Source organism: Ornithorhynchus anatinus, chromosome 1 (assembly GCF_004115215.2).
Source record: "Ornithorhynchus anatinus isolate Pmale09 chromosome 1, mOrnAna1.pri.v4, whole genome shotgun sequence".
Classification (NCBI taxonomy): Eukaryota; Metazoa; Chordata; class Mammalia; order Monotremata; family Ornithorhynchidae; genus Ornithorhynchus; species Ornithorhynchus anatinus.
This window is the reverse complement of record NC_041728.1, coordinates 24441311-24467573: the sequence shown is the minus strand read 5'-3', so window position 1 is coordinate 24467573 and position 26263 is coordinate 24441311. Positions and strand designations below refer to the sequence as shown.

The 26263-nt window shown below is 43.8% G+C and overlaps 1 protein-coding gene across 1 annotated transcript; it reads right to left on the bottom strand.

Moving 5' to 3' along the window:
- Window positions 1-9636: 9636 nt before the first annotated feature.
- On the bottom strand, window positions 9637-25757 carry LOC100083097 (interferon-induced very large GTPase 1-like). The gene is made up of 3 exons (XM_029066368.2): window positions 25617-25757; window positions 25210-25325; window positions 9637-19554 (listed from the first exon to the last, which is right to left on the bottom strand). The coding sequence occupies exon 3, from the start codon at window positions 19550-19552 to the stop codon at window positions 12266-12268; it is 7287 nt and encodes a 2428-aa protein (XP_028922201.1). The 5' UTR covers window positions 19553-19554; window positions 25210-25325; window positions 25617-25757; the 3' UTR covers window positions 9637-12265.
- Window positions 25758-26263: the final 506 nt, after the last annotated feature.

Below are 26263 nucleotides of genomic sequence, written 5' to 3'. Positions count from 1 at the left end.
AGGTTACACAGCAGACAAATGGCAGAGCTGGGATGAGAAGCCAGATCCTTCTGACTCCCAGGTCACGCTTATTCTCTGTGCCGATGGGTAGTGGGGGCTCAGGTCTGTGGGTTCCGAGATGTTGTTCTCTGAACCTTAGGGAACCCCAGGTGGGTAAAGCCAAGCCTGGGAGGCCCACTGCCTTCCCAAAGCCTCGAGAGCTGTCCCTAAGGCCCGAGGACTTCCAGGTGGGGACAACCAAGCCTGAGAAGGGCCAGAGAAGGGCCCCAAGCTGGCTTCCTGCCTGTGGTATTCTGGGCAATGGCAAAATCCAACCATAGTACATCACTATGTCATACCCTTCACATCTATATACGCTCACTGGAAAAATGTCCATTCCTAGAGAAATGTCTACTTACTCTTCAGAAGGCGGGGACAAGAAGTCTGTCACCTGCTGCGTCTCTTCTTCAGCCAAAATAATAATACTGAGCATGGATCATCCATAAAGAATCAATTCCCATAAATGAAAATGAACTTACCTTGCCTGCAATAACCTGTCTGGCTCCAAGATTGAGGAGAAAATCCAGTGCAGCAGAAAATGATTACCACAGCAAAATGCAAGGCTATGACTTTAAGTAAATACAATTTACGGTAAATATACATTACAGGTTTCGACAGATAGAGACTATGTTTTCTTCAGCGGCAAATACTCAAAGGATCATCTATTCTAAGTTCCGCATTATTTGCTCATTTTCATATTCCTTCTTCAGGAGTGGTAACAATTTGAAATCACTTGCGTATTTTAGCATTCAGCTGTTTCTTGCACTTGTCGATGTCAACACTGTACACAGTATTTTTCAAACAATGCATCTCATATATTTTATTTAGCTCAGGATTGTGATCAGTATTGAGAAATCTCTTTTAAGGAAGGTTCTGAGGTGCATATCTGGTATTCCTCTATTTCTCTCTCTTTTTTATGGGATTTTGTTAAGAGCTTATTATGTGCCAGGTGCTGTACTAAGTGCTGGAGTAGATTCAAGTTAATCAGGGTGGACATACTCCATTTCCCACATGGGGGTCACAGTTCTAATCCCCAATTTTTGGGTGAGGTAATTCAGGTACAGCTTTTAGCAGAGTTTTTTCATTCTTTATCTATATAGTATGCTCCCAGGTAGGCCCGGTTAATAACGTACTGGCAACTATTCCTACCAGGGGATTTGTGATGGTGGAAGACCAGGGCTAGGCAGTGCTCCCATTCTGTGTTCATGTCAGAGAGACCTCAGGGGCCAGCCAGACTGATGACCCAGCTAGGGGTCCTGGGGAAGGGTCAGTAGAGTATGAAGACCTAGAGAAGACAAAAAATAACTTGCTCTTCGCAGAGAGTCCCAAGTTCTTCATAAGAACAGTCCCACACACACACCCTTGTTGTTTGCAGAGCTGGTCTTCTAGAAATATTCCCTCAATTACAAATGTCTTCCACTTTCCCCAAATCTCAGCAACCTCTTGGGGACCGGAGAGGTAGACCATGCATCCACCTGCCAGAAGCTCAGCTCTACAGGGCTTCCCAAAGAGGAAAAATCTCCAGGGGTCCACAGCTCTGCAGCAAATCTTCTGGAAGTTGGCTCTCTGACCAACTACCAGTGTCTTTCTAAAGTTAATATTGTGTTGGTACCCTGCAAAAGCTGGTGAATTATTAACCAAACAAGAAACTCCTAAGCAACCCTGTCCTTGCATATAAATTATTGCTTTAGAGTTTCAAGTACATAGACTTATGCATCTTAAGACCAGAGAAATCTTCCTCCAGATTTTATTTTCCAAAGCCTCAAGAACTAGTCAATGAATCATATCTCTGACCATGAAGCCAAAGAGGCTCAGTCGTTCCAGAACTGTTGACTAATAATAACTGTGATATTTGTTAAGCTCTTGCTATGTGCCAAGTCACTGCACTAAGCCCTAGGGTAGATACCAGATATCAGCCCGGCCCTGTCCCACATGGGGCTCATAGATTGAGCAGGACTACACATAGGTATAGACACAACCTGGTCACTACACAAAGTTCAAGAAGACACAACCTGGTCCTAAGGCCTAGTTCTTCCTTTTGATTGCTGATTTACCAAGCACCCAAAATTTACTAGCTATCCCTCAAAAAAATAATCATACATCGCTCAGTCACTCCCATGTGGGAACCAATCATTGGTATTTAATCAGTCAAGCAATTGTATTTATGGAGCACTTATTGTGTGCAGAGCACAGTACTAAGCGCTTGGGACAGTACAGTGTAATGGAGTTGGTTGACACATTCCCTACCCACAACAAAGTTTGAGCGCTTACTGTGTGCAGAGAGCTGTGGGCAGAGTGCTTGGGAGAGAACAACAGAGTTGGTAGACATGTTCTCTGCTCACATGGGATTTTAGAGTCTAAGGAAATACACTGACATGCCACGGAACACCATCTGATGCTCCCTTAATTCTTACTTTCATTAAATTTCTCAATCAGGGCCAGCAGGCCCTCGACCTCAGTAACTAATGACACTGCATCTGGCCTAGGAAGACAAGGCATCAATTCTAAACAGGCATCTGTGGTGGGTAGTTTTTACTCATATTGTCCACTGCAATGGTTCTAACTTTCTTCTCAAAGAGCCTCTTAGTGATTTCCAAAAATGTTGGTTCTAGCAGCATTTTGAAGCTTCTCTCATTTGGCAGCTCTTCAGGAAAGCAAACATGACATAAGAATTTGTGGTATTAAGGAAACAGACATAATAAGCTTAAAGTCACTTAGGCAAACTTAAATGACGGCTTTACTCCTCCCGCATCCTGTAATTTAAGCTACATGAATCTCATTTCATATTTTGTACAAGCTATTTGCTTTCCATTAAGGAGATGTGGGAACACAATTTCATTTCCTTCTGTGGCTGAGGCTTGCTTTTTTTTCCTCCAGATTAGATTTTATGAGGGAAAATAGAATTTTCACAGCAACAAGAAAGACATAGTTAGCAGGACCACCCCGAAATTGGTCATGCACTTCAATAGTCAGTTATCCAACTTTCAGTTGTCATACGATAGCTATTGATTTCTCAGTGGCAATAATTTACAACCACTTTGGACTGAAGTATGACGGGAGGAATCTGGACATGAACGCAAGCCAACTAGACTCAAACAGCAATCAGCAAACACTTGAATCAATGCCAAGGGTTACAGGAACATCTTTGAAATAGCAGAATCAAATAATTAGATATTTTAAATCTCAAAAACATATATTGAATTTATAGCCCAAAGAGCATATTTAAATAATTTATTTATTGCAGGTGAGTAATACTTATAGAGATACAGCATAGAGGGATTTGTAGCTATTCAATCAGGAGATGTTTCCTCACTGATGTTGTTTCTTTTCTTGAATATGCCTGCCTATTTCTTTTTCTGATCTCCCCCAACTTTTTACATTTCGATTCCTCTATGGGCGAGGGATTATGTCTGATGGAATATTCTTGGCACTTTCTCTAAGTTTCTAAGTGCTTTGTGAAGAGGTCTTTACTTTTTTCTAATGGAATTTGTTAAGTGTTTATTATGTGCCCGGCGCATAATACTAAGTGCTGGGGTAGATACAAGCTAATCGGGTAGAACACAGTCCGTGTCCCACAGGAGGCTCAGTCTTAATTCCCATTTTACAGATGAGGTAATTGAGGCAAAGAAAAGTTACGTGATTTGCCCACCTGCCCACTGGAAGCCGACAAGTGGAGGAATCAGAGTCAGAACCCAGATCCTTCTAACACCAAGGTCCATGCTCCATCCACTAGGCCACGCTGCTTCACAAGTTGCTTAATATTATTCTAATTATAATGATATATCGGGAACTAAGAACTTCAGCAACAAAGCAGTCCCTTTTCTTCAACAAGATACTAGTATTTTGCCTGATTAAATCAAATCATGTCCATTCTTTTAGGTTTGCCGGAGGAACTTTATAACCAGTTAGAGTATTGAGGGCCAGTTAAACACAAAGTTTTTTTTTTTAAAGAAGTATTTCAAGCAATGACACTCATCTGCTGTTCTTCCTAGATCTTATCCTCACCTCTAATTTTGAGTATAGCCTCCCTTCCCCATCTTTGTTGGGGTTATTTTTAGGATGGGATGGGGACTGTGTCCACTCTGATTAACTTGTATTTATTCCAGTGCTTAGAACAGTGCTTGACAGATAGTTAGTGCTTAAATGCCACAGTAATAATAACAACCATGGTAACAATGATGGTGTAGTGGATAGAGGACAGGCCTGGGAGCCAGAAGTTCATGGGTTCTAATCCCGGCTCCACCATTTGTCTGCTGTGTGGCATTGGGCAAGCCACATCACTTCTCTGTGCCTCAGTTACCTCATCTGTAAAATGGGGTTAAAGACTATGAGCCCTTTGTGGGACAGGGACTACGTCCAACCCGATTTGCTTAAATCCACCCCAGTGCTTAGTACAGTGCCTGGCACAAAGTAAGCACTTAACAAATACCATTATTATTATTATAACAAGTAGCACCAGAGGTAAGGAGCAGAGGGAACTGGAGTCCTGGATGCAGGAGGCTAAAGGTGGAAGCTGGGGCAGTTACGATTTGACAGCTACTGCTAAACATAAAGGTAGGCCCACGTTCCCCTGTTGAGAAGAGTGAGAGACCAAAGAATAAAAGGGCTAAAACTGGAAGCTGGCCAGCCCAGAGTAACCATCTCTCTAGAACCATTATATCTGCTCCATTGCTTCTTACCTCTCTGGAAAAAATAGGTTGAAACTTCACGCTGCCTTAATTCTACCTGGAGTTTTGGGGTTTGGCACTTGGAAACCAGAGCTTTCTAATCAGCCTGTGCTAAAATAATAAGTCCTGTCTCCATTCTGACTGGAGCATTTTGTATTACTTATATTCCTTCAGCTCAAGTCAATGAACTGCACAGTTTCCCAGTCACAAACTTATTGCACTCATTTACTGGAACATTTTGGAATTAGGATGCAATTCTCAAGCTAATCCTATTGCATATTTGAATTACCTTTAGATCCTTTTTTTAAAAAATAAAATCAATGCACTTTCCATTAGGAAATGACTTCAGCAAAAAGCTAACCAATGTACTGCAGCACTAGTTAAGAGCTCTGGTCTCCTTTACCAATCGCTGTCACACGGCATCCTCTCCCACTGTGCTTCAAGTGGACTTCCCCAGATTGACTAATAATCAAGGCAGAGTGTTTAACATGGCTAGTGAAACCATGCTGAGGGGTGGTGGCCTTTGGGAGATGCAGTCTTGGAGGGGGAAAGGAATGGGTGGGGGGAAAGGGAGGCAGATGAGGCCACAGGTCTCCACCTTGGAACCCCCTCCTTGGTCCCAACCATCACTCAGGGGGGCACCGTGGCACTGGTCGTGGCTCAGTGGAAAGAGCACGGGCTTTGGAGTCAGGGCTTATGAGTTCGAATCCCAGCTCTGCCACTTGTCGGCTGTGTGACTGTGGGCAAGTCACTTAACTTCTCTGTGCCTCAGTTCCCTCATCTATAAAATGGGGATTAAGACTGTGAGCCCCACGTGGGACAACCTGATTCCCCTATGTCTACCCCAGCGCTTAGAACAGTGCTCGGCACATAGTAAGCGCTTAATAAATACCAACATTATTATTATTATTACTGGTTGTGTCTATAGGGGTAACTGCTCTGGGGGTCATCCCCTAGAACTGTTGATCTGAAGCCCAGCTAGGCGGGGGTAGTAATGAAAAGCAGGAAAAGACATTTGGAAGGATGAGGTGTCACTGACTAAACAAAATGTTTTCCAAGTTATTCTGTAGCGTTCACCTCCTGCCAGTTCAAATGTTTCTCTCGAGTTATGTAGGCCAGTACACACCACTGGGATCTTTTATGTTCACTCCCTTCAACCTCTTGCAAAATGTTAGGTTCTAAAGGCACAAATACCACTCAAAATTGCTGTATTCTTGTTAAAATATTCCTGAAAGATTATAGCATATGTGTATATTTGCTTCAGTCGGCACAGGTGCAATGAGATAATTGTTCCTCTACCAATCAATATTTATTGAATGCTAACTGTATGCAGAGCACTGTACTAAGTGCTTTAGAGAGTATAATACAATAGAGTTAGTAGGTGCATTCCCTACCAGTTAAATTAGCTGTTGAATTGAAATTATTTTCATTCATACAGCATCTTTTCCTCCGTAAAGCATTTCTGGCATTGCATAATAAATGATTACATAGAGTCAAAATGAGAAGTGCCCCTCTGCTCCCTTTACTTTTATTTAAGGACCTCAAAGTTCTTAAATATTTACTAATCCATATCCTATCTATGAAATATATACAGGAGGAATAGATTTAGAACATGAATACTAATCACTAGTTTATGTGATTGGTAAATTACTCACTGGAAGAAAATCCCTCTTCTCTGCAAGTTAAGTAAACCAAGGCCCCCTAGCCCCTGTGCTAGGACACTTCCCCCAAGGAGGCACTGGATTAGTTGATACTTTGCTGCCCTGGAGCTCACTCAGTTTACACAGGTCTCCCAGGCAGTATAATACCTGTGGTATTTGGGGGGTGGGGGGCAGGAGGGAGTGTCAATTCACATTGGAGAAGAGAAGGGGGCATTATGTGACTGGCTCCAAGTCACACAGCTCGTAAGGTCAGAAAAACAATTCAGCCGACCTAAATGGTACCTACCTCAGGCCGCTAATCATTCCAGTATCTTGCTTCCTCCTCTTCGGAAAAAAAGAGGAATTTCCTTCAGTTAGAACAATAGTACTTTCCTCTCTTTCTGTTCTAAAGGAAAAATCAAATGAAGAATTTTTTGGATACTACTTCAAACTTGGCACTGAAACTTTCAAATTCCAATTGTTTTCTTCCAGGCTATGGGATCTTTAGGTGGGAGGGGAAGGTCAGTGAGGAAAACCATCTGTTTAGCTCTTCTAATTCGCTCATGAAGTTTCTTTTGCATCTCAGATGCTGGTTTCTGCTGTATGTGGTTTTCTATGTGCACGTGGTGTTTTGACAGATTTGGGAGGTTGGAGACAACAGAGGCAAAAAGAGGAGGAAGAAGGAGCTGAAGAGAAATATAGTTACAGAAGAGTTAGTGGGGGGGGGGGGGGAGAGAATCAAGGGAGAAGGAGAAGACAGAAAAGAGGAAAGGGAGAGAAGAGCAGAAAGTGTCATTGTCCTCTGACCATGGCTCCTGGCTCAGCTGCTTCCTGGGGTTTCAGCTGCTGACTCGTTGGTTTTACTTCAGCCAAGAGGGAGGGAGTGGACCCAATTTCCCACTGCTGAGCTATGAACACCACAATAATAATACTGGTGGGATTTGTTAAGTGCTTACTATGTGCCAGGAACTGTACTAAGCACTGGGGTAGATACAAGCAAATTGGGTCAGCCACAGTCCCTGTCCCCCATGGGGCTCACAGTCTCAACCCCCATTTTACAGATGAGGGAACTGAGGCCCAGAGAAGTAAAGTGACTTGCCCAAGGTCACACAGCAGACAAGGCTCACTGTGGGCAGGGAATGTGTCTGTTTATCGTTGTATTGTACTCTTCCAAGCATTTAGAACAGTGCTCTGCACACAGTAAGTACTCAATAAATAAGATTAAATGAATGAATTTTCCACTTTGACAAAGGACAAAGAATGTGAAGTTAAAAATTTCCCTCATTATGATGTGCTTTGTAAAGTGCAATCCGATTTGAGATTAATCTTAGCCACTCTACATTAAATTGTGTATTACCACAATAATAATTAGCCCATGATTATATGACATGAGAACAGTGCTAGCCCCAGGGGAAACAAGTAATTTTCCCTTAATAAAACTCAATAAAATCCTTTTAACATTAAGTACGTTCTTCAAGTGCATTACTGATTTTCCAAACAGGGCACATGTTCCAAAGAAAATTATATTTAGCCCCGGGTAATATTTCTATTTTAATAACACCTTACCCACTCTCTGAAGTCACGTCAGTAAGGACAAAACCATAGGAAGTTTGTGCAGAAAGAATGAAGCCAGCACAGAAGAGTGAGAACACTTGTCTGGCCACGACATTCCAAAGAAAGCTCCCTTGGCTCCGTAAATCACTTCTTCAGCCTTCTCAGGGGCAGCAGCACATCTGATTGTTGCAGCACTCTCTAGACCTCTGCCCACTTTTCCCCGTTGCAGGTGCTCCCAGAGAGAGAAGTGTCATGTGCCTCATTGACCATGTGCCCTCCCTGCTCCCATCCACGGCCAGGAGGCGGGCAAAGGGTCCGTTTCGGCTGGAAGGGCCTGACACTCGGTATGATTTCATCCAGGCTCCAGTCCCTCACAGCAGCCACGTTGGAGTGCTAAGACAGCACACTCCAAAATGGAGTAGCCGGACGCACATATTCTTCTGTCAACCAGGCAGTTGTGTTGAGTAATGCACCCTACTTTTCCCCCAATAGTAATAGTCAAAGTCCAGATTATGAGAACTGAAGTCACCCCTCCTCTTGGGAGGCTTTGAGAATCAACTCACCTAACCCCAAACCTTAGGTTCTCGATCATGAGGCATGTGTGACTCCACCTCATATTTCTCCTCTTCCCCTGGGCCTAGGTCAGCATCTGGAAAAGGTTTCATATACCTGCACTTCAGGAGAGAAATTAACTATTCTAATATTAATAATAATCATAATAATAACAATAATTGTGGTATTTAGTGCTATGTGCCAGGCACTCTTCTAAGCACTGGGGAAGATTCAAGCTAATCAGGTAGGACAGTCCATGTCCCATGTGGGGCTCACGGTTTTAATCCCCATTTTACAAATGAGGGAACTGAGGCCCAGAGAAGTTAAGTGACTTGCCCAGGGTCACACAGCTGAAATTCGAATCCAGGTCCATCTGATTCTCAGGCCTGTGCTCTATCCACTAAGCCATGATTGTGAAGGGGACTGGTCAGAGGGAGATGACCCTGATGATGAGGAGAGGCCCGAAGGCAAGAGCCCACATCAGAGTAGTGAGTAACCTCTCAGCAGCTGGGTCAGATTAGGGAATGAAGAAATGAACAGAGCGTGGGCCTGGGAATTAAAGGCCCTGAGTTCTAATCCTGACCTGCCACTTGCTTGCTGTGTGACCTTGGGCAAATCACTTAACTTCTCTGGGCCTCAGCTTCCTCATCTGTAAAATGGGCATTTAAATACCTGCTCTCCCTCCTACTCAGATTGTGAGCCCGAAATGGGATAGAGACTGGGTCCAACCTGATGAACTTGTATCTACCCCAGCAGCTAGAATAATTTCTGACACATAATAAGTGCTTAATTTATACAGTGATAATGATAATAATAGTAGTAATAAGAGTAATGGTATTTATTGACCATCTGTGTGCAGTGGACTGTATTGAAACTTACTTTTAGATACTTGGGCATTTAGGATTAATGCTAGAATTCAGTTTGAGAGAGTAAAGTTCCTCATAAAACACTGTTCCTGATTCAGCATTCTGCCTAACACCTCAAACTTACATAAAAATTAAAAATATAAACGTGAACTATCTCCACAGAGTTATCTCAGGCACTGGGTGGAGAGGAAGGAGAGAGAGAGAGGAACTGGGAAGGGGAAAGGATAGGTATCTTACCCTAAGAACCGTCTTCTGTTACTCTCCTCAATCCCCAGTTGGAATAAGGAATTTATTAAAAACACCACTTCTGGACAGATCTATATTTCAGAATCTTTATTCAATTAATTCATTTGATGATTGGAGTCTCAGGACTGTGCCATTTATTATTCAGTCTCAGGTACCATTTTAGAAAACTAAAGCAATGGGGAAAGGTTCAGCAGCTGCATTGAGAAAAGGGAATGCAATGGCAAGAAAATCACCCTGTGGGTCATTTGGTAGAAAGGTTTGGATTTTCCTGAAGTTCCTGGAAGATGGAGGCTATTCTGCAATCAAAGTAAAACAATTCAATGATCACATACAGGAGTGTGATCACACACACATACACACAAATTTTTGTGTGAATTTAGCATGGCCACTGGGGGAGAGATTGACAGAGGATGGTGCAAAAGAGGCATTTAGCTTCAGACAAATCTAAAGATCTATAGACAACAACATTCATACCTTCCCTCTAAAGGAACAGAATCTTCCACAGATGACATGTCATCATCTCAGGGCATAGTACAGTGAAGACTCACCATCAATTGTCAAGGAAGGTTTGGACAGCAAAGTATCTATCAGCACTGAATTGAAACTCATCACAACATAGCTTTGCGAGGCCAGACCTGGGAGGGATTGACAAGAAGCTAGCAGATACTGGGCTGAGAGCTGAAACGGGAGGAGATTAGGCAAGGAACGCAGAAGTTACATTCAAAAAACAACAAACAAAAAAACTGATAGTGATGTCCAGCCTCCAATGATGTTACAGCTGGAGATTGTTGGGAGTAAAAAATGGCAAAATGACCTGCTAGAAAGGTGTGGAGGAGGTTCCTTTATGACAGAGGCACTAAAAATATCATACTAGGATGAGGCAGGATTGAAAACTGCGCAAACATTGCAAATAGAAAAAGCACAACAAAAGATGGTCTTTACCCAGGCACGGCATAGAAAGGGTTATTGATTGGGCCCTGGTTTAGGCTTCGTTGCATACAAGGATAAACCCTTGACTCCAATTGTTTTATCTTTGAAGAAAAAGGATATAGGCATGCACACACACACACACATCCCACCACCACACCCACCCTCTCCCCCTCACTCCCTTTGGCCTTCATATTTGAAATGATGCTGCTGATGGTGGGTGTTGAGGAACATTCATTTACCCTATGAACCCAGGAAATGAGGCATTTTTTTCTGGTTCGCTGCCCGTTGGAATGAACACTGCATGCCAAAGTATGGCTTTTTTTTTCTGGCTCATTGCCCTTTGGCAGTGAACACTGCACACCAAAGTATGGCTTTTCAGATCCCAAGATGCTTCTGAATGGTACTGCTGCCTACGAGAGACCAGGATGGAGACATCCCCATTACATAGAATTTTAATTTGGAGTGCTGAATAGGGGAGAGAGTATGTCTGCCTCCCCAGCAGGGCAAATGCTTGATTGGCTTTGGTATAGTACTAGGCAAGGTTCGTGCTGAACGATCCACACATTCAGCCGAATCTTGTGTCTGTGTCAGCAGTCCATATTACAAAGCAGCTGACAAAGAAAGTGAGGGCAGGGTGCAATCACACAATATAATACCTCGACAAGCCCCCATTGGCAGCAGTCACTGCTGTGTCCTCACCCACTTCATAAGCCATTATCTAGCACAGCCCTCAGGTCCATAACATTTGGGTTTTTTTTCCTTTTTGAAAATACAAAAGTAAAACCAGTGGAAAACCAAAATAAAACTGCACACAGAACAAAATAAAGGGAATCTAAACAAAGAAAAATGGATGAAAAAGTGTGATAATGCATGGGAAGCTATTTTACATTTAATGATTGGTCTTCAAGAAACGAACTCCCTGGATACTAACTGGGTTCTACCCTTTCTTCCCAGCTCACTTTTGGTCCCCTCTCTCCAAGCATGAAACTAGTCCTTTCAAGACACCAAACAGTCACTCTGCCCTACAAAAGACCCACGTTGGTTTTGCTGCAACCATGAAGCGCCTCGGAGAATCACTAGGGACCACAGGATTTCCCTTTGAGAACATACAGGCACCTTTCCCTTTTCCCTTGCCTGTAATGACAGGACTAAATATGCAAAAAACAGGGAATCAATGTTCAAGAGGCAGATCACAGGATGCTCAACTGCTGGCAGCTCCAGATGGGTCTTGATGATGAGCCAAAAACATGCTCTGGGAGCCCTAGACATCATGGACTTTCACCAATGACCCAGAGTGGGGATGCTTTGTCCCTCACACCTTTGACCTGCTTGAGTCCCCCGTGTGATCATTTTAGATCTGCAGATGAGCTCTGGGTGAAAGGCAGCAGACGCCACAGCACAGAAGGATTATCCTGCATGTTGAGCTGGGGGTGTTGGCTTCCTGCATTCTCTGGGGAAATTAGAAGGAACTGTCAAAGTGACTGAGGCAACTTGGTTTGCTTGGCATAGTAGGGTTTGGTTACTGGTATTTGATCAAATACCACTGACAGGAGTCCTTAAAGAGGAAGCCCCCACTAGTCTAAGCTGTTCAAATTAATTCTGTTACATCAATCTTATTGTTATTTGACCAAGATAGAAACTAAGGCCAAGGAAAGTAGACTAGTTTGCCTGCCAATGCAGGCAACTGTAGATAACTGGAGTTTTCAAATGCTCAATTTTAAAAAAAAAGGTGAAGTTGCTCAGATGGCAGGCTCCATTATGAAATCAAACATCATGGTCTTTTCAGTTCAATAAGCACTTTGTCCTTAGTAATTCTGGCCCAGGCATCAGGGATTCTGCCCTGGTCCCTGAATTTTTTTCCATATTTCTCTTCCAACTTGGACCTGAAGTGACTCACAAACCATTTCCAATACAGCTGAGTGGATAGCTCTGGGGTGATGTTCCATGTAGCATAATTCCCTCCAGCCTTCCGGTAAGTTTTGTATGGGAAACATCGTCCGTCAGTTAGACAGAAGAACAAATCGCTTGCTACCCGACTGGTACAAAAACTAATTACAAATTTATCTGTTCCAAGAGTGTGCATCCCAATCACAGCTTCGGGTCGATGGAAAGAGACAATGTGATCGCCATCATGATCAGGAATTGTGTTTCTGCAGATCGCGTTACAAAAAGGACACTGCTCCCAACAGCCACCTAGATGGTTCAAGAGAATATTCTGAATTTGAGACACAAATTCCTCCAGGCATACCCAATCAGTATTCTGTCTTAGTGCCTGTATTGCAGGATCTAATGCATCACTCATCGCTTCTTTGAGAAACCCGATGTCGTTTACCTCTTGATGCTCAATGCTCTTCAGGTCACCTCTTGGAAGGACCAAATGAGCCTCAAGCTGTTTGCAAAACTCATCCAGCCACAGGGAGACATTGCCATCCCTGTCCTGTGTAACTTCAGTTGATCTCTGAATTGCAGAGAGAATGGTGTTCTTAAAAAAGTCAAGAGTGATGTTAATGTAATTCTTCAGCTTTTTATGTTGGGAGTCTAAACAGTAAGCCTCTACTTGTTTCTTAATGTAGGTTTTGAAAAAATCTTTTGGAAAATGAATGTATTGCCAATAGTCGTCAAAGTTCTCTTTTTCTGCCAGATAGATGAGAATGTGTTTCTCCAAGTTAGATTTGTTGCCATTGAATTCAGGGCAATCAGATCTCATTTTTTCAGAGAGGCTAATGGCCATCTTTTTCCATGCTTCATTGCGGAGGGCAGCAATCAGTTTGTTACACAAGAAAGTGGAAAATCCTGTGATGGAAGTTGCCCCTTTGTAGGAAATTTTAAAACTCGTGAAGAAATCTTCTTTCTTCCTCTTTAGGTATGTGCCAGGATCATTTGCTGCCATGAAGGAACAGTGCATATCTATGAAACTTTTAGCTGCCCTTTCACATAAACAAAGTGACAAATCTACTTTGTATTTGTTTGTTAATTTATATTTGGCATTCTGATTTGAAGCCTCTACTTCTACATCTATTGCCTTCAGTATTTCATAGAAATAATTGCGACTGTAATTGACTCTCTGCTTCACTCTGCTATCAATAATTTCCATGACAATTTTTACAATGTGGCTTGTTGTCTGGTTTATGTTCTCCTTATCACTTTCCTCTGGTTTGGAGACTGAAAGAGAGGAACACCACTTTGCCTTCATTTTGATATGATTGGAGTAATCAATCAAGAACCTTAGCTTTGCAAAACGATTCTCAATTTTGTTTTTAATGTTGGGCTCTTGCTTAAAATGCTCCAGGAGAATGGTATCCAAATCACTTTTGATATCTGGCTTTCTGGAAGGTGGTGTCTTGGAAACCACTTCAGAGACCCAAACTAACCAGACATAATTGAATTTCTCTCTCAGGTTCTTTTCACTTACTTTGCCTTTTAGTGATAGCGCCAGGTCTCGACTTCTTTTCAACAATTCATTTTCATACATTGCTTTCTTCTGGTCCCATACACTTTGACTTTTCTTTAAACCAATGAGTTCTTCACACTTGGTTCTGGTTTCTAAAATCAGTGTATCTTTGAGAATTCTCAATTTATTTTCAAAATTTCCTTTCCATTGAATCAGTATTTGATAGTCTTGTGTTTCACTGAAATACTTTTCTAGTTCTTGCTTGACAGCAGTGTATTTTTCTGTAACTGGATCTTCAAGGTCCCTTCTCTGGATGGCTTTGGTGTCTCCATTCCTAATTTGATTGGCCAACTGATGCTGCAAACTCAACAAATAATTTCTCAACTGCCAGGTCCACTCAGTATACATTACATCCAGCTTGTTCATTGCCATAACTTCCTGGGTGTTTCTGAAGCTGAAAATAAAGTTCTCATTAACCAAGGCATTCCACAAATCCCCGATCCGCTTTTGCAAATCTGACATCCGTAGGATGCTGCCCTGAGATTCTTCTTTTGCAGTCTTAATAATTTTGCTCTTCAGTTGCTGAATATTGTGACTGTAACTTGGGTTTGGAGGGGCCATTGGGGGATTCCCCTCCCACAGGTGAGCAAAGTAATGGACTTGTGAGTTCACATCAAACTGAATCACGTCACTAAACTGGGTTACAGAATGCTGCTCTTCTTGTTCTGCGGCCATGACTGCCATTTCATCTAGTGTCTGCTGCAGCTGTTGTCGTCCTTCCAAATTTTGATACTTAGCTGCGATATCCCCCACATTTTGATGCACAAACAAGCAGCGTGGGGAGAGTTTCACAAGCTTCATTCTCAAAAAAGCCTGGGCTGCAATCTGCAGCGTGTCTTGCATCACAGAAGGATTTTCTCCAAAAATGTTGATCAGGGTCAAGTTACCAAGTCCAATGACAAAGGTTGCCAGCTCATTGTCATGATTCAGGGATTTGTTGGCATGTTCTGGGGCCCGGAGACCTTCGGTATCAACAACGAGGACAAAATCAAATCCCAACTCTTCTCTGACCTTCTCCTCTACTTGGATGAGTTGCATATAGGCTCCTCGTGTGCATCGTCCGGCACTGACATTGAACTGCAAGCCAAACATGGCGTTCAGCATGGTGGACTTTCCAGTGCTCTGTACGCCAAGGACAGAAAGAACAAATACCTTTTTGTCTCCAAACTTCTCAATTAATCTGTCAAAAACAGCTGCCACCCATTTCAGGGGCACGTAAGAAACATCACCATCCATGAGTTCAATGGGATACCCAGAAATCATTAGGTCAGAGGCAATTTGGGGAAGGGTCAAAAAAGCTTCATACTTCTTGGGTGAAGCTTCATCCAAAGCCTCATAAATCTGAGCAATCTCTCTCAGAATATGTTCAATTCCTAAAGTACAGGGACTTATTTCCTTGGAGATGTCTTCAAATTTGCTCTGTCTTTCTGGGAGTGCCCTTGAGCCCAGTGTTTTGTCTTGCTGGTTCAGTGTTTCTAGGTGATCTGCGGTCAGGTCGTTCAGAAACATGCTCAGCCACTGCAGGAAGGACAACTTGAAATTTGTCTCTAACTTTGACATAAGTATGTCAATCACAGATTTCAGTAGTTCATTGAGGGGAAATGCATCCTGAACCTGGAGAAGTCGAATGTCTCTCTTCCTTGCCTCAATATTGCTTTTGTGTTTTTCAATGCTACTTTTCCCCTTTTCACGCAATTGACTGAGTTCTTTATCTTTCTCGCACCATTCTTGCCATAATTTTCCTTGAAGGGGTACTAAGCTTTCTTTTAGAGATATGTTTTCATTTGAAGTGGGATACTTTTTTCTCAAACGGTCTATCAGTGCCCGAGCGGTGGTTTTTGCTGTCTGGCAGTTCTCAGTGTCCTCATCCACAACAATTCTATGCTGGCGAGCGATCTCGGCACAGTTTCTGAGACTCAGAGAAGTTCCTGAAACCCTCAGCAAGCGTTTGATTAAAGCTGTAAGTATGTCTGAGAGTTCTGCCTCATTCCGATTCTTTAACCCTATTCTTACTTGAGTACGATGATCAGCCAGACCTTCTTTGTCATCAAACAAACAGATGAAAGGTTTTGGTGATTTCAATAAATTTGTGATGATTTTCCTTTTCTTCTCATTCTGATCAGAAGCTGACAAAAGAACAATAGTGATGGAAGAAATTTCCTGAAGAAACCCGAGTTGTATCTCCTGTTCACTGGCATCTCCGTGGAGATTGGTGAAGGCAACACAATTATCGAAACCATCCTTGTAGTTTCCCCCAGGACAGTACCAATAGATTTCCACCACCCCATCCATCAAGAGAACATCTTTGCTGCTCCCCTTGCAGTGCCGGTGGAAAAAAACATCATGTTTATGCTTGTTCAGCAGCATGTTCAGGATCTGAGATTTGGAAGTCAAGGAATTCCCAATCCTTATGAAAGACACTATGGGAGTGGCTGTCTGACAGATCAGTTGGTCTTTATAATTTCTGATTCTCTTCTCCTCTCCCAGTTTCTCCACCAACTGCCAATTCTTCTTAACTTGACTGTGAGACCAGAGTAGAAATTCGATTTCAGAGGTACATGGTTTGGGAACAAGAAGGGGGAGAGCAAACTGACAGATGGAAAGTTTGGTGGAAATATATTGTCTTGTAAAATCATCTGCACAGTGAAAAATTGCCATCTGAATGTCCATTGGATGGACACGTGACTGAACAGTCCCAAAAGATGCAACAGGCAAGTCGCTGATATTGAAAAAATCATTAATCTCATCTGAAAAGTCACTATCAATACCCATAGGACCCAAGGCTGGGGTCAAGTCTGGTGATGTTAGATGGGCGTCATCACTGCAAACCAGATACCTCAGCCGATAATCAAGCATCAGCAATTTCTGCAGGAAATAAAATGGTAATTCTTGGTCACTGCAGGGCTGACTCTCATCCACAGAGTCTTTGTAAATCAGATGGAAATCAGATCTGGACATCTTCTTTGGATAATATTTGTCCAAACCAAGTCTCTTAATCAACTTTAGAAATTCTTGATATTTTACTCCTTTGTGCTCTGTAACATTCACTGGCTTCACAACTCTGCATATCACGGTTGGAACATTTACTGAGTCAATTTCTAAGTCTTTTAACACCTGGTCCATCTGCAAACCTCCACCTGTGGCTTCATAATCTCCACTGATAAGCAAATTCAAGTCTCTTTTCAGAGTTTCCCAAACGTCACCGGCCCTAGGCTTGATTAGGACAATATCAACTTCTCTGGTCAGTGAATCTTCCATTCGCTGCTTTAGAGAGTTCAATCGACTTTCCATTTCTTCTGGAGAAATCTCTGTGTATCCTGCTGTTACAGTCAAAGCTGTTAACACCAGAAAAGCCTGAGCTCTGGAAACACTTTTTTTTCTGAGGCTCTGGTACTTCTCAAGGGCTGCTGGCATTTCACTTAACATGAAGGTGATCTCTTTGCATCCTAGAAGATAATGAAAGGTGTTGCTTTCTACACAGTATCCTGCACAGCCTGCAATAGAAGTTAGCAAGAGTTCTGTGTCTGACTGCTCTGTCTCCCTCAGAGTCTGCAAAAAGGAAGTAAGAGAGACATTTACACGGAAGCTGGCCTTTCTTATTGCTCTTTCCAGGGACCCTGAAAATTCAGGGTCCGAGTTCATTCTTTGGACATCATGCTTTGACTCTTCTAGGATCCGAATAAAGTCAGCAAACTCAGAAATATTGCCTTGTTGCTGCTGAGTTTCCTCTCTCTCGAAGATCCATTTCATGATAAAAGGAGTTTGGGGAAAATTTGCCACAGAATAGACATGAGGATCCAGAAGGCTGGTCAGTAGAGATTTAATAAGTTTGGTTTTGTTGAAAGAGAGATCTTTGCAAGCATTGACTGTGCCTACCAAGAAATTCTGCAGAGCCCAATCTGAGAGGCAAACATTAATCCAGGTGGTATAATCCTTGGTTTTCTCATTCAGTTTCTGCATGAAATCCATCAGTTCCTTCAGTTGCTTCTCTGGGTCAGTGACTTCCCAGGACTCCAAATTCTCCAAGAAAGATCTGGCCTCCTCCTCTGCCCTAAGATGGTCCTCTCCAAACCGCATCTCTGGGGTCTGGCCAGTCAGAACGCTGTATACCTCTTTGAGGGTTTGGCTCACCAGAAGACTGTTCTTAAAATCCCTAGTGTGGTTGGACATGATCAGGTCCCAGACAGCCAGGAACTGATTGCCTCGATCGATAACACACCAGGTTTGGTTACTAGCAACAAGTCCTTTCCTCCACAGAGGCAATGAGTCCACTTCAGGGGGACCTCCTGTTTGAGACATAGACAGCTGGGTCACTCTATGGCCCTGTTTGTCATTCTGACTGTGGGAAGAAGCTGCTGAATGAAACAATGATGGACTCATATTTGCTGCAAAGCTTCTTCCAAAGGCACTAACACCACCTTTAACATAGCAATCAAGGTGCATAGATGCTTGATGTTTCACTTCCTCCCGCTCCTCCGAACTAAAGCCCTCGGAGACGGCTTTCCACCAGTATATCCCCCCAAAGTGCAGAGGGCCCAGATTGACATGAGAGCCAAATCTGCTAAAGAAGTTCCCATACCTGGTTTTTTTCAGCATGTATAATTTGTCAGGATCCTGGGTGTAACTTAGAAGTTCCTCAATTTGTTTCAATTCCTTAAGAGCTTCCCTGGAAAGCTGAAGCTGATCCTTTGTGAATTGGCACAAGGCTAGTGGAACATAGCAGAATTTCATTAAGCAGATATAAGCGTGTTCGGAGTGGGAGTTGTGGACGTTACTGGAGTTAGAGGATGTACTTATATCTATGCCACCTACCATGTGAAATTTCCAGAACTGACCTTTGGCTGAACAGCTAATGCTGAAGCCCAGTCTCTCAACTGATTTAGTGAACTCTGACTCTGTCTGAAGAGACGAAAATTCCCTTTTCAGTTCCTGCAGCCTCTGAATTGGGCCGTGGAGAGAAAAATTTTCTGGGACATCGATCAACACCTCCCGCTTCTCCAGGAGGTCTTCGAGGTGGCCGGTTGAGAAGACTCCTTGCAGCGCCAAGCCCCCCGATGCCCATCTCAGTAGCTCCTTATCGGGCAGATTGGTTCTGCCTAACAATGTCCCCTCTGGGAGGGTCAGCTGACTCCGCTCGTGTTCTAGGTGCTCCAGGAGAGGCTTCTCAACTGCCTGACAATATGGTGGTGGACTCCCCATCATCTGCCTCAGTTCCTCTTCTCTCCTCTGCACAGCACTCTCATTGTATCTTCTCCTTTCAGACTGGGCTTCGTTCAACTCTGTCTGGGCCAATCCTGCTTGCTTTTGAACCTTCCTGATTTTTTCAGAATCCTTCTTCTGAGCTTCCTCTGCCTCTTGGTTGTGGTACGGGGCCAGAAGTTGCTGCAATGCCTGTTTCTCCCATGGGAATCTTATCTTGGGTTCCAGCTTCTCTAAGTCCTTATACCCCAGGTATTGGAAACTCTGGATACATGTCACCCCCAGGGTATTTTTCAGCGTAGGCATCCAGTACCGTAGATCCAGACCCACTTCTAGCAGCTTCTTTTCCAGTTCCTTCTCTGGACCCCCACCAAGCGAATCGCTGGGACACTTCCCTTCTTTAGACATAGCTGTGAAAGGAAATCAAAAAATGAGAAACTGGTGCTCTTTTTTAGTCAATTGATCGATCAACGGAGCACTTTTCTGTGTGGAGAATGCTACTAAGCACTTGGGAGAGTACAATTGGTAGACACAGTACTTGTCCTTAAGGAGTTATCTTCCCACCCAACCCTGTCCTCCCCTGACTCTTTCATCACCGTAGACAGCACCGCCCCCCTTCCTGCTTTAAAAGCCTGCAAATTTGGCGATATCCTTCACTCCTCAATCTCATTCAACCCACATATTCAGCCCATCACTAAATCCTGTTGGTCCCACCTTCACAACATTGCTAAAATCCACCCTGTCCTCTCCATCCAAACTACCACGTTAATACAATTGCTCATCCTAACCCACTTGGATTATTGCATCAGCCTCCTTCCTGACCTCCCAGCCTCCTTTCTCTCCCCAGTCCAGTCCAGAGTTCATTCTCTGCCCACATCATTTTTCTACAAAAACATTCAGGACATGTTTCCCCACTCCTCAAAAAACTCCAGGGGTTGCCTAACCACCTCTGCTTCAAAGAAAAATTCCTCACCATTGGCTTTAAATCACTCAATCACCTTGCCCCCTCCTACCTCACCTTCCTACTCTTGTACTACAACCCAGCCTGAACACTTCGTTCCTCCAATGTTAACTTTCTCACCTTACCTCTTTCTCGTCTAGCTCACCACTGAACCCTCACCCACATCCTGCCTCTGGCCTGGAACACACCCTCCTCAAATCTGACAATTACTTTCCTCCTCTTTGAAGCCTTAGTGAAGGCATAACTCCTCCAAGAGGCCTTCCCTAAGCCCCCCTTTCCTCTTCTTCCACTCCCTTCTGCATCACCTTGACTTGCTCCTCTTGTTTATCCCCTCTCCCAGCCCCAAAGAACTTACGTACATATCTGCAATTTATTTATTTATATTAATGTCTGTCTCCCTGCCTTCTAGACTCTCAGCTCATTGTGGGCAGGGAATGGGTCTGTTTATTGTTATATTGTACTCTCCCAAGGGCTTAGTACAGTGCTCTGCACACGGTAAGCTCTCAATAAATGATTTGAATGAATAGCTGAGTTAATAATCTAATGGAGGAGACTAATTTAACAACTCAGTTTTGAATAAATCATTGATAAAATGAATTTGCAAATACTATAAAAGCTGTGGCAGTATTACCACTGGCTATAGGATGGGGATCCATAGCCTCCCTGATCTCAGAAGCTCGAGAAGCAGCATGGCTCAGTGGAAAGAGCCTGGGCTGCGGAGTCAGAGGTCATGAGTTCGAATCCCAGCTCTGCCACTTGTCAGCTGTGTGACTGTGGGCAAGTCACTTAACTTCTCTGTGCCTCAGTTACCTCATCTGCAAAATGGGGATTAAGACTGTGAGCCCCACGTGGGACAACCTGATTCTCCTGAGTCTACCCCAGCGCTTAGAACAGTGGTCTGCACATAGTAAGCACTTAACAAATACCAACATTATTATTATTATTATTATTATCAGAGATTTTAAAAGGCACTCTTCAGCCCACATACTGCCCCAGGCACACTGTCCTTACAGGAGAAGGGACCACAGTGTGTAAACTGAAGGCTCACTGCTTCATCTGAGACTAGTACTTGGCATCCCTCTGGAAGGTGGGAAGGAAATCCCAGAATATATCCTGAGAAGTGTGCTCTGGGTACTTCTCTGCTGGCTATCTCCTAGGGTCCCCTACCCTCCATTTGATCCTCACGTATACCTAATTAGAGCAGAGAACATGGAAATAAGCAAACACAGAGTTTTCTAGCTCTACAGAGGGAAGGAGCATTAAGAGGAGAAATTGATTTTAAATCCCTCCAAGCTGCCCACAAACAAAAACTGTTGTTTGAGGGCCACTGCTGTTGCTGAAAACTGGTTGTTTTTAATTTTGCCTCAGGCTCTACCTCTTTCCTTGAAAACAGCAATGCCATCATTGATTGCCTTACCCATACCCATTCATTCAGTCACTTGCATTTATTGAACTCTTACTGTGTTCAGAGCACTGTATTAAGTGCTTGGGAGGGTACAATATAATAATAAACAGACACAGTCTCTGCCCACAACGAACTTACCGCCTACACTACTAAACTATTTGCACATTGCAGGTAACATCATCTTTTACTTACTAGTACTTTACCACAACACTCTCTTCTCCCTTTTGATCCAATCCATTGGATCCAGTGATGCAATCCATTGGATCCAATCCAGTGGGGCCAAAATTCTCTCCACTTCCCATGCATACTTGTTTGCTCTCACTGCCCCCTAGCCCACTAGGCTAGTCTCTCCACCTGGGTTAATCAATCAGTGCTCTACACACAAAGTGCTCAACAAATACCACTGATGGACTGATTGATCACCATCAAATGTCAGCAAGATGGACATGAAATTTTGGCTGCTGCCTGCTGATGGAATTATGACGCATTAAAAATAATAACAACGATAATTGTGGCATTTGTAAAGCACTAACTGTGTGCCAGGCACTGTAATAAGTCCTGGGTAGATGCAAGCTAATCAGGTTGGACACAGCCCCTGTTTTGGGTGGGGTTCATCGTCTCAATACCCAATTGACAGATGAGGTATCTGAAACACTGAGGTAACTGAGTTGCCCAGGGTCATACAGCAGATAAGTGCCGGAGCCAGGTTCAGAACAGGTGATCTTCTGACTCCCAGGCCCATGCTCTATACTGTGCCATGCTGCTTCTTAGGACCATGCCTGCTAGGGATGCTGGCAGCAACCGTGGCGGTGTGTCCAAAATGATGGCAGGAGCGGTAGCAACAGCAGGGAAAGCCATGACTGAGGAACGGGTTTCACCACTACTCTCCTGTTGCTGTCATACCCCCAGTAGTGGACCATGTTTTCTGAGGTAATTTCTGTTGCAACTTTCAGGGAGCAACCTGGAATCAAAGATGGAATGACCTGGGAAGTCAAGATTAGTCACTGGGAGCACAAGAACAATAACAAAAATAGTGGTATCTGGGAAGTGTTTACTATTTGTGAAGCACTGGGATAGACATAGTCAGATTGGGCACAGTCCCTGTTCTACATGTGTCTCACAATCTAAAGTGAGGGAGAGCAGGTACTTAATCCTCATTTCACAGATGAGGAAATGGAAGTATCTGGAAGTTAAGTGACTTGCCCAAGGTCACACAGCCAGCCGGGTTGGAGCTGGAATTGGAACCTAGGTCACCTGACTCAATCAATGGCATTTAACGAGCATTTAATGGGTGCAGTAAACTAAGCGTTTGGAAGAGTACAATATAGCACAGTTGGCAGAAACGTTCCCCGCCTACAGTGAGTTTAGATGAAGAAATTGAGGCCTAGAAGTGAACTGACTTGCCCAAGGTTGCCAGCAGACAAGTGACAGAGCTGGGATTAGAACCCAGGTTTCCTGACTCCCAGCCCCATGGCCTGGGAAAACTTCTTACAACTTCGGTTCACGACCTTTTCCGTCTCGGACACGACAACCCTACAGGGTGCAAGTGCAAATGGAGGGTGTGCACGGGAAGACCAAAAGCAACTTTTTTCCACTGCCCTGGACTTTAATAATAATAATGTTGGTATTTGTTAAGGGCTTACTATGTACAGAGCACTGTTCTAAGTGCTGGGGTAGATACAGGGTAATCAGGTTGTCCCACATGAGGCTCACAGTCTTAATCCCCATTTTACAGATGAGGTAACTGAGGCACAGAGAAGTGAAGTGACTTGCCCACAGTCACACAGCTGCCAAGTGGCAGAGCGGGGATTCGAACCCATGACTTCTGACTCCCAAGCCCAGGCTCTTTCCACAGAGCCTTGACTTTGATAGTTCCCCATTAACACTCCCTTGGTAGGCCAATTTCTTCATTGACTCATCCAGGTGGCAAATCTACCTAACTTCGTTAGGGAGTTTAGGGGAATAACAAATAGAACGGGGCAAAACACTCCTCAAATAGAAGTGTGTGAACCCTGAATGGCCCAGGGGTCCGGGGGCAGGAGGAGAACTAGGATGCCCAATACAAGGGGGGACTCGGTCTTCCCTGGCAAAAGCAGGGGAACAGTGTCAACTACAGCCTCCAAGATTCCCCCTCTGTATTTCTGGACAGATTTGCTGTCTTTGTCGCTTTCCGCCTCTTGATCTCATCACCTTGGGGAATTTCATATCCATGATGATAACGATCCTGCTGACCCCCTCTTCTGCCGACGTTACTCGATGCTGCTAACTTTCAGCTCCATCCCATATTGGTAACCTGCAAACACTGGACACACCCCGCTTTCTCAGCTCTGAATTATCACTCTCCAAACACAACCTCCTAGCCTGTCACTTCATATCACCTCCCTGCTTAAAAAACTGACTTCTGTCCTCAAAGATATTTAGTCTCTGGACCCACTCTACCAGTTTCATGCTAGGATGTTTCTTGCAGGCTGCCTAATAAACTTCTCTTGCCATCTCTAGTAAAGTGCTCACCCATGCCCTGTCCATGCACTACCAACTTAGATAATTACTGTTACAGTTTACTTCCTTGGTTCCCGCACTCATGCGATAGACTTCTGGCACTTCAAATTTACCTTCTCTTGTTAAAATTGCCCATTCATCTCCTCTGGGCAACTATACCTTCCTCACTGACTCTCACAGCACACCTTGACTACTCTGGAGCCAAAACTCCTCCCAAAGCACCCAATTCCTTTACCGCCTCCTCATCCTCATCATCAGTGGTATTTATTGAGCTCTTACTGTGTGCAGAGCACTGTAGAACCACTTGAGAGAGTACAATTTGGAAGTTACGTTCCCTGCCCTCAACGAGCTTACAGTCTTGAGGGGGAGACAGACATTAATATAAAGAAATAATTTATATCATTTAATTTATAGATATGTACCAGAGTATTGTGGGGCTGAGGATGGGGTGAATACCAAAAACCCAAAGGTCACTGACTGAAGTGCATGGACAACAGTGAAGAGAGAGAGAGCCTGGGAAAAGAGGGCTTAAATGGGGAAGGCTCAGTAATGCTGGTAATGATAATGCCAAGAGGCTGTTCTGCATCCAGAGCTTCCCCTGTTTCTACCATCACCCTTGTGAGTTGAGCAGCATTGACAGCATTCCCTATCACAGTGCTAGTGGAAATAGTAGCAGAAAGGAAGGAAAGAGCCTGCAAGCTTAGCCCTTTCCCATTGCTACTTCTCACCATCATCGGTTACTCCTATACTCCTCCCCATCCCCCGGTCCCCCTCCCTTTCTGCCTCCCTCCACCCCCCCCCCCCCCCCCCCCCATCTCAACTTCTACTGCTGCCAGGGGCTCATTTCCTGAACTTTCATTCTTGGGGCATTATCCCAGGATAGGTCATACTGCAGGTATAAGACAGACACTGCAAATCTTCTACTTGAGTCTTTTCCTGAGGTGAGGGAAAAACTAAAAACAAAATCACCCCGCCTGTGCAAACCTGAGACAAACCACAGGGGTCCAATCTCTGCACCAGAGACCTGTTTTAACTGCTGCTTCTATTTTCCCTTCAGCCAAGACTGAGCTATTAGGAGATTCCCATTCCCTCGCACACCTCCCTTAATCTGGGGAAATACTGCCACACTAAAACCCGACGCCCACAGGCATCACCCTCAGTTTCTCTCCCTCTCCACAAACAAGGTAAAACAAAACTCACCGAATCACTCTCTCCTGCAAGTTAAAGGGAACTGGGCTACAGAACGTCAGAAATGAGTGTCACAGCTTCTTCCTTGCCATTGCAGTGTGTCCCTGAAGCAAACCAGGACCAAGCAACTGTAAAAAGGAGGAGACAAATGGAGAAAATGAAACAGATTATAATTAAAACAAATGAGGTAAAAATAGACTCTTTCCCCCTTCAATTTTCACTGCTCATCGAGTTATGGTCCCAGCCATGGGAAGGCAAGTTGGACCAAGTACTTTCCATACTCCTCCTTCCCCGCTGCACCTCAAACTGACATAGCACAGGTTAATTCTTCCTAGTCTACTCTCACCAGGAAAAATAATTTCTACAATTTCCAAACAGAGAACTGTGCCAGTGTTCTGTCTCCCAAGCCAGTTCTATACCTTGATCCTAGGTTCCTCAGCTCCCAAGACAGTCTGAGCTATTCTTCAAAATAGTCCCCCACTTTAGTCTTCATATCAGTTAGGAGTTTTCTGTAAATCACCCCTATTCCCGGAAAAGAGTTTTTCAGTTCAGAAACGAAACACTTTCAGTTTCAAAATCTCTTCTACACAAACAAGAACTGGAAACATGCTGAGCTCTGAGCCGCTCTGTGAAGACAAACACGCTGTTGAGAGAAGAAGCGTTACCTAGTGGACAGAGCATGGGGTGGGGAGTCAGTAGGAGCTGGGTTCTAATCCCAGTTTTGCCACATACTTGTTGTGTTGTGACCTTGGATAAGTAACTTAACTTCTCTGGGCCTCAGTTACCTCATCTGTAAAATGGGGATTAAGACTGTGAGCTCCATTTGGGACAGTGACAGTGTCCAACCTGACTAGCCTGTATCTACTCCAGTACTTAAAACAGTGACTGCACATAGTAAGTGCTTTTTAACAAATACCATAAAAAAGCACAGACTCATTTCTCCCCCTAGTTTCCCAGTAAAAACTTGAAAATGGGAGAATATAATTTAAGTATTTGAAAATTAACTTCTCCAACTGCCTCTGGAGTGAAACTCTTTCTCCAGGACCCCTGTCTGTCTCACAAACAC

Bases quoted from the DNA above. Each gene is read 5' to 3' on its own strand.
- LOC100083097 (XM_029066368.2), bottom strand. From the start codon at position 19,552: ATGTCTAAAGAAGGGAAGTGTCCCAGCGATTCGCTTGGTGGGGGTCCA.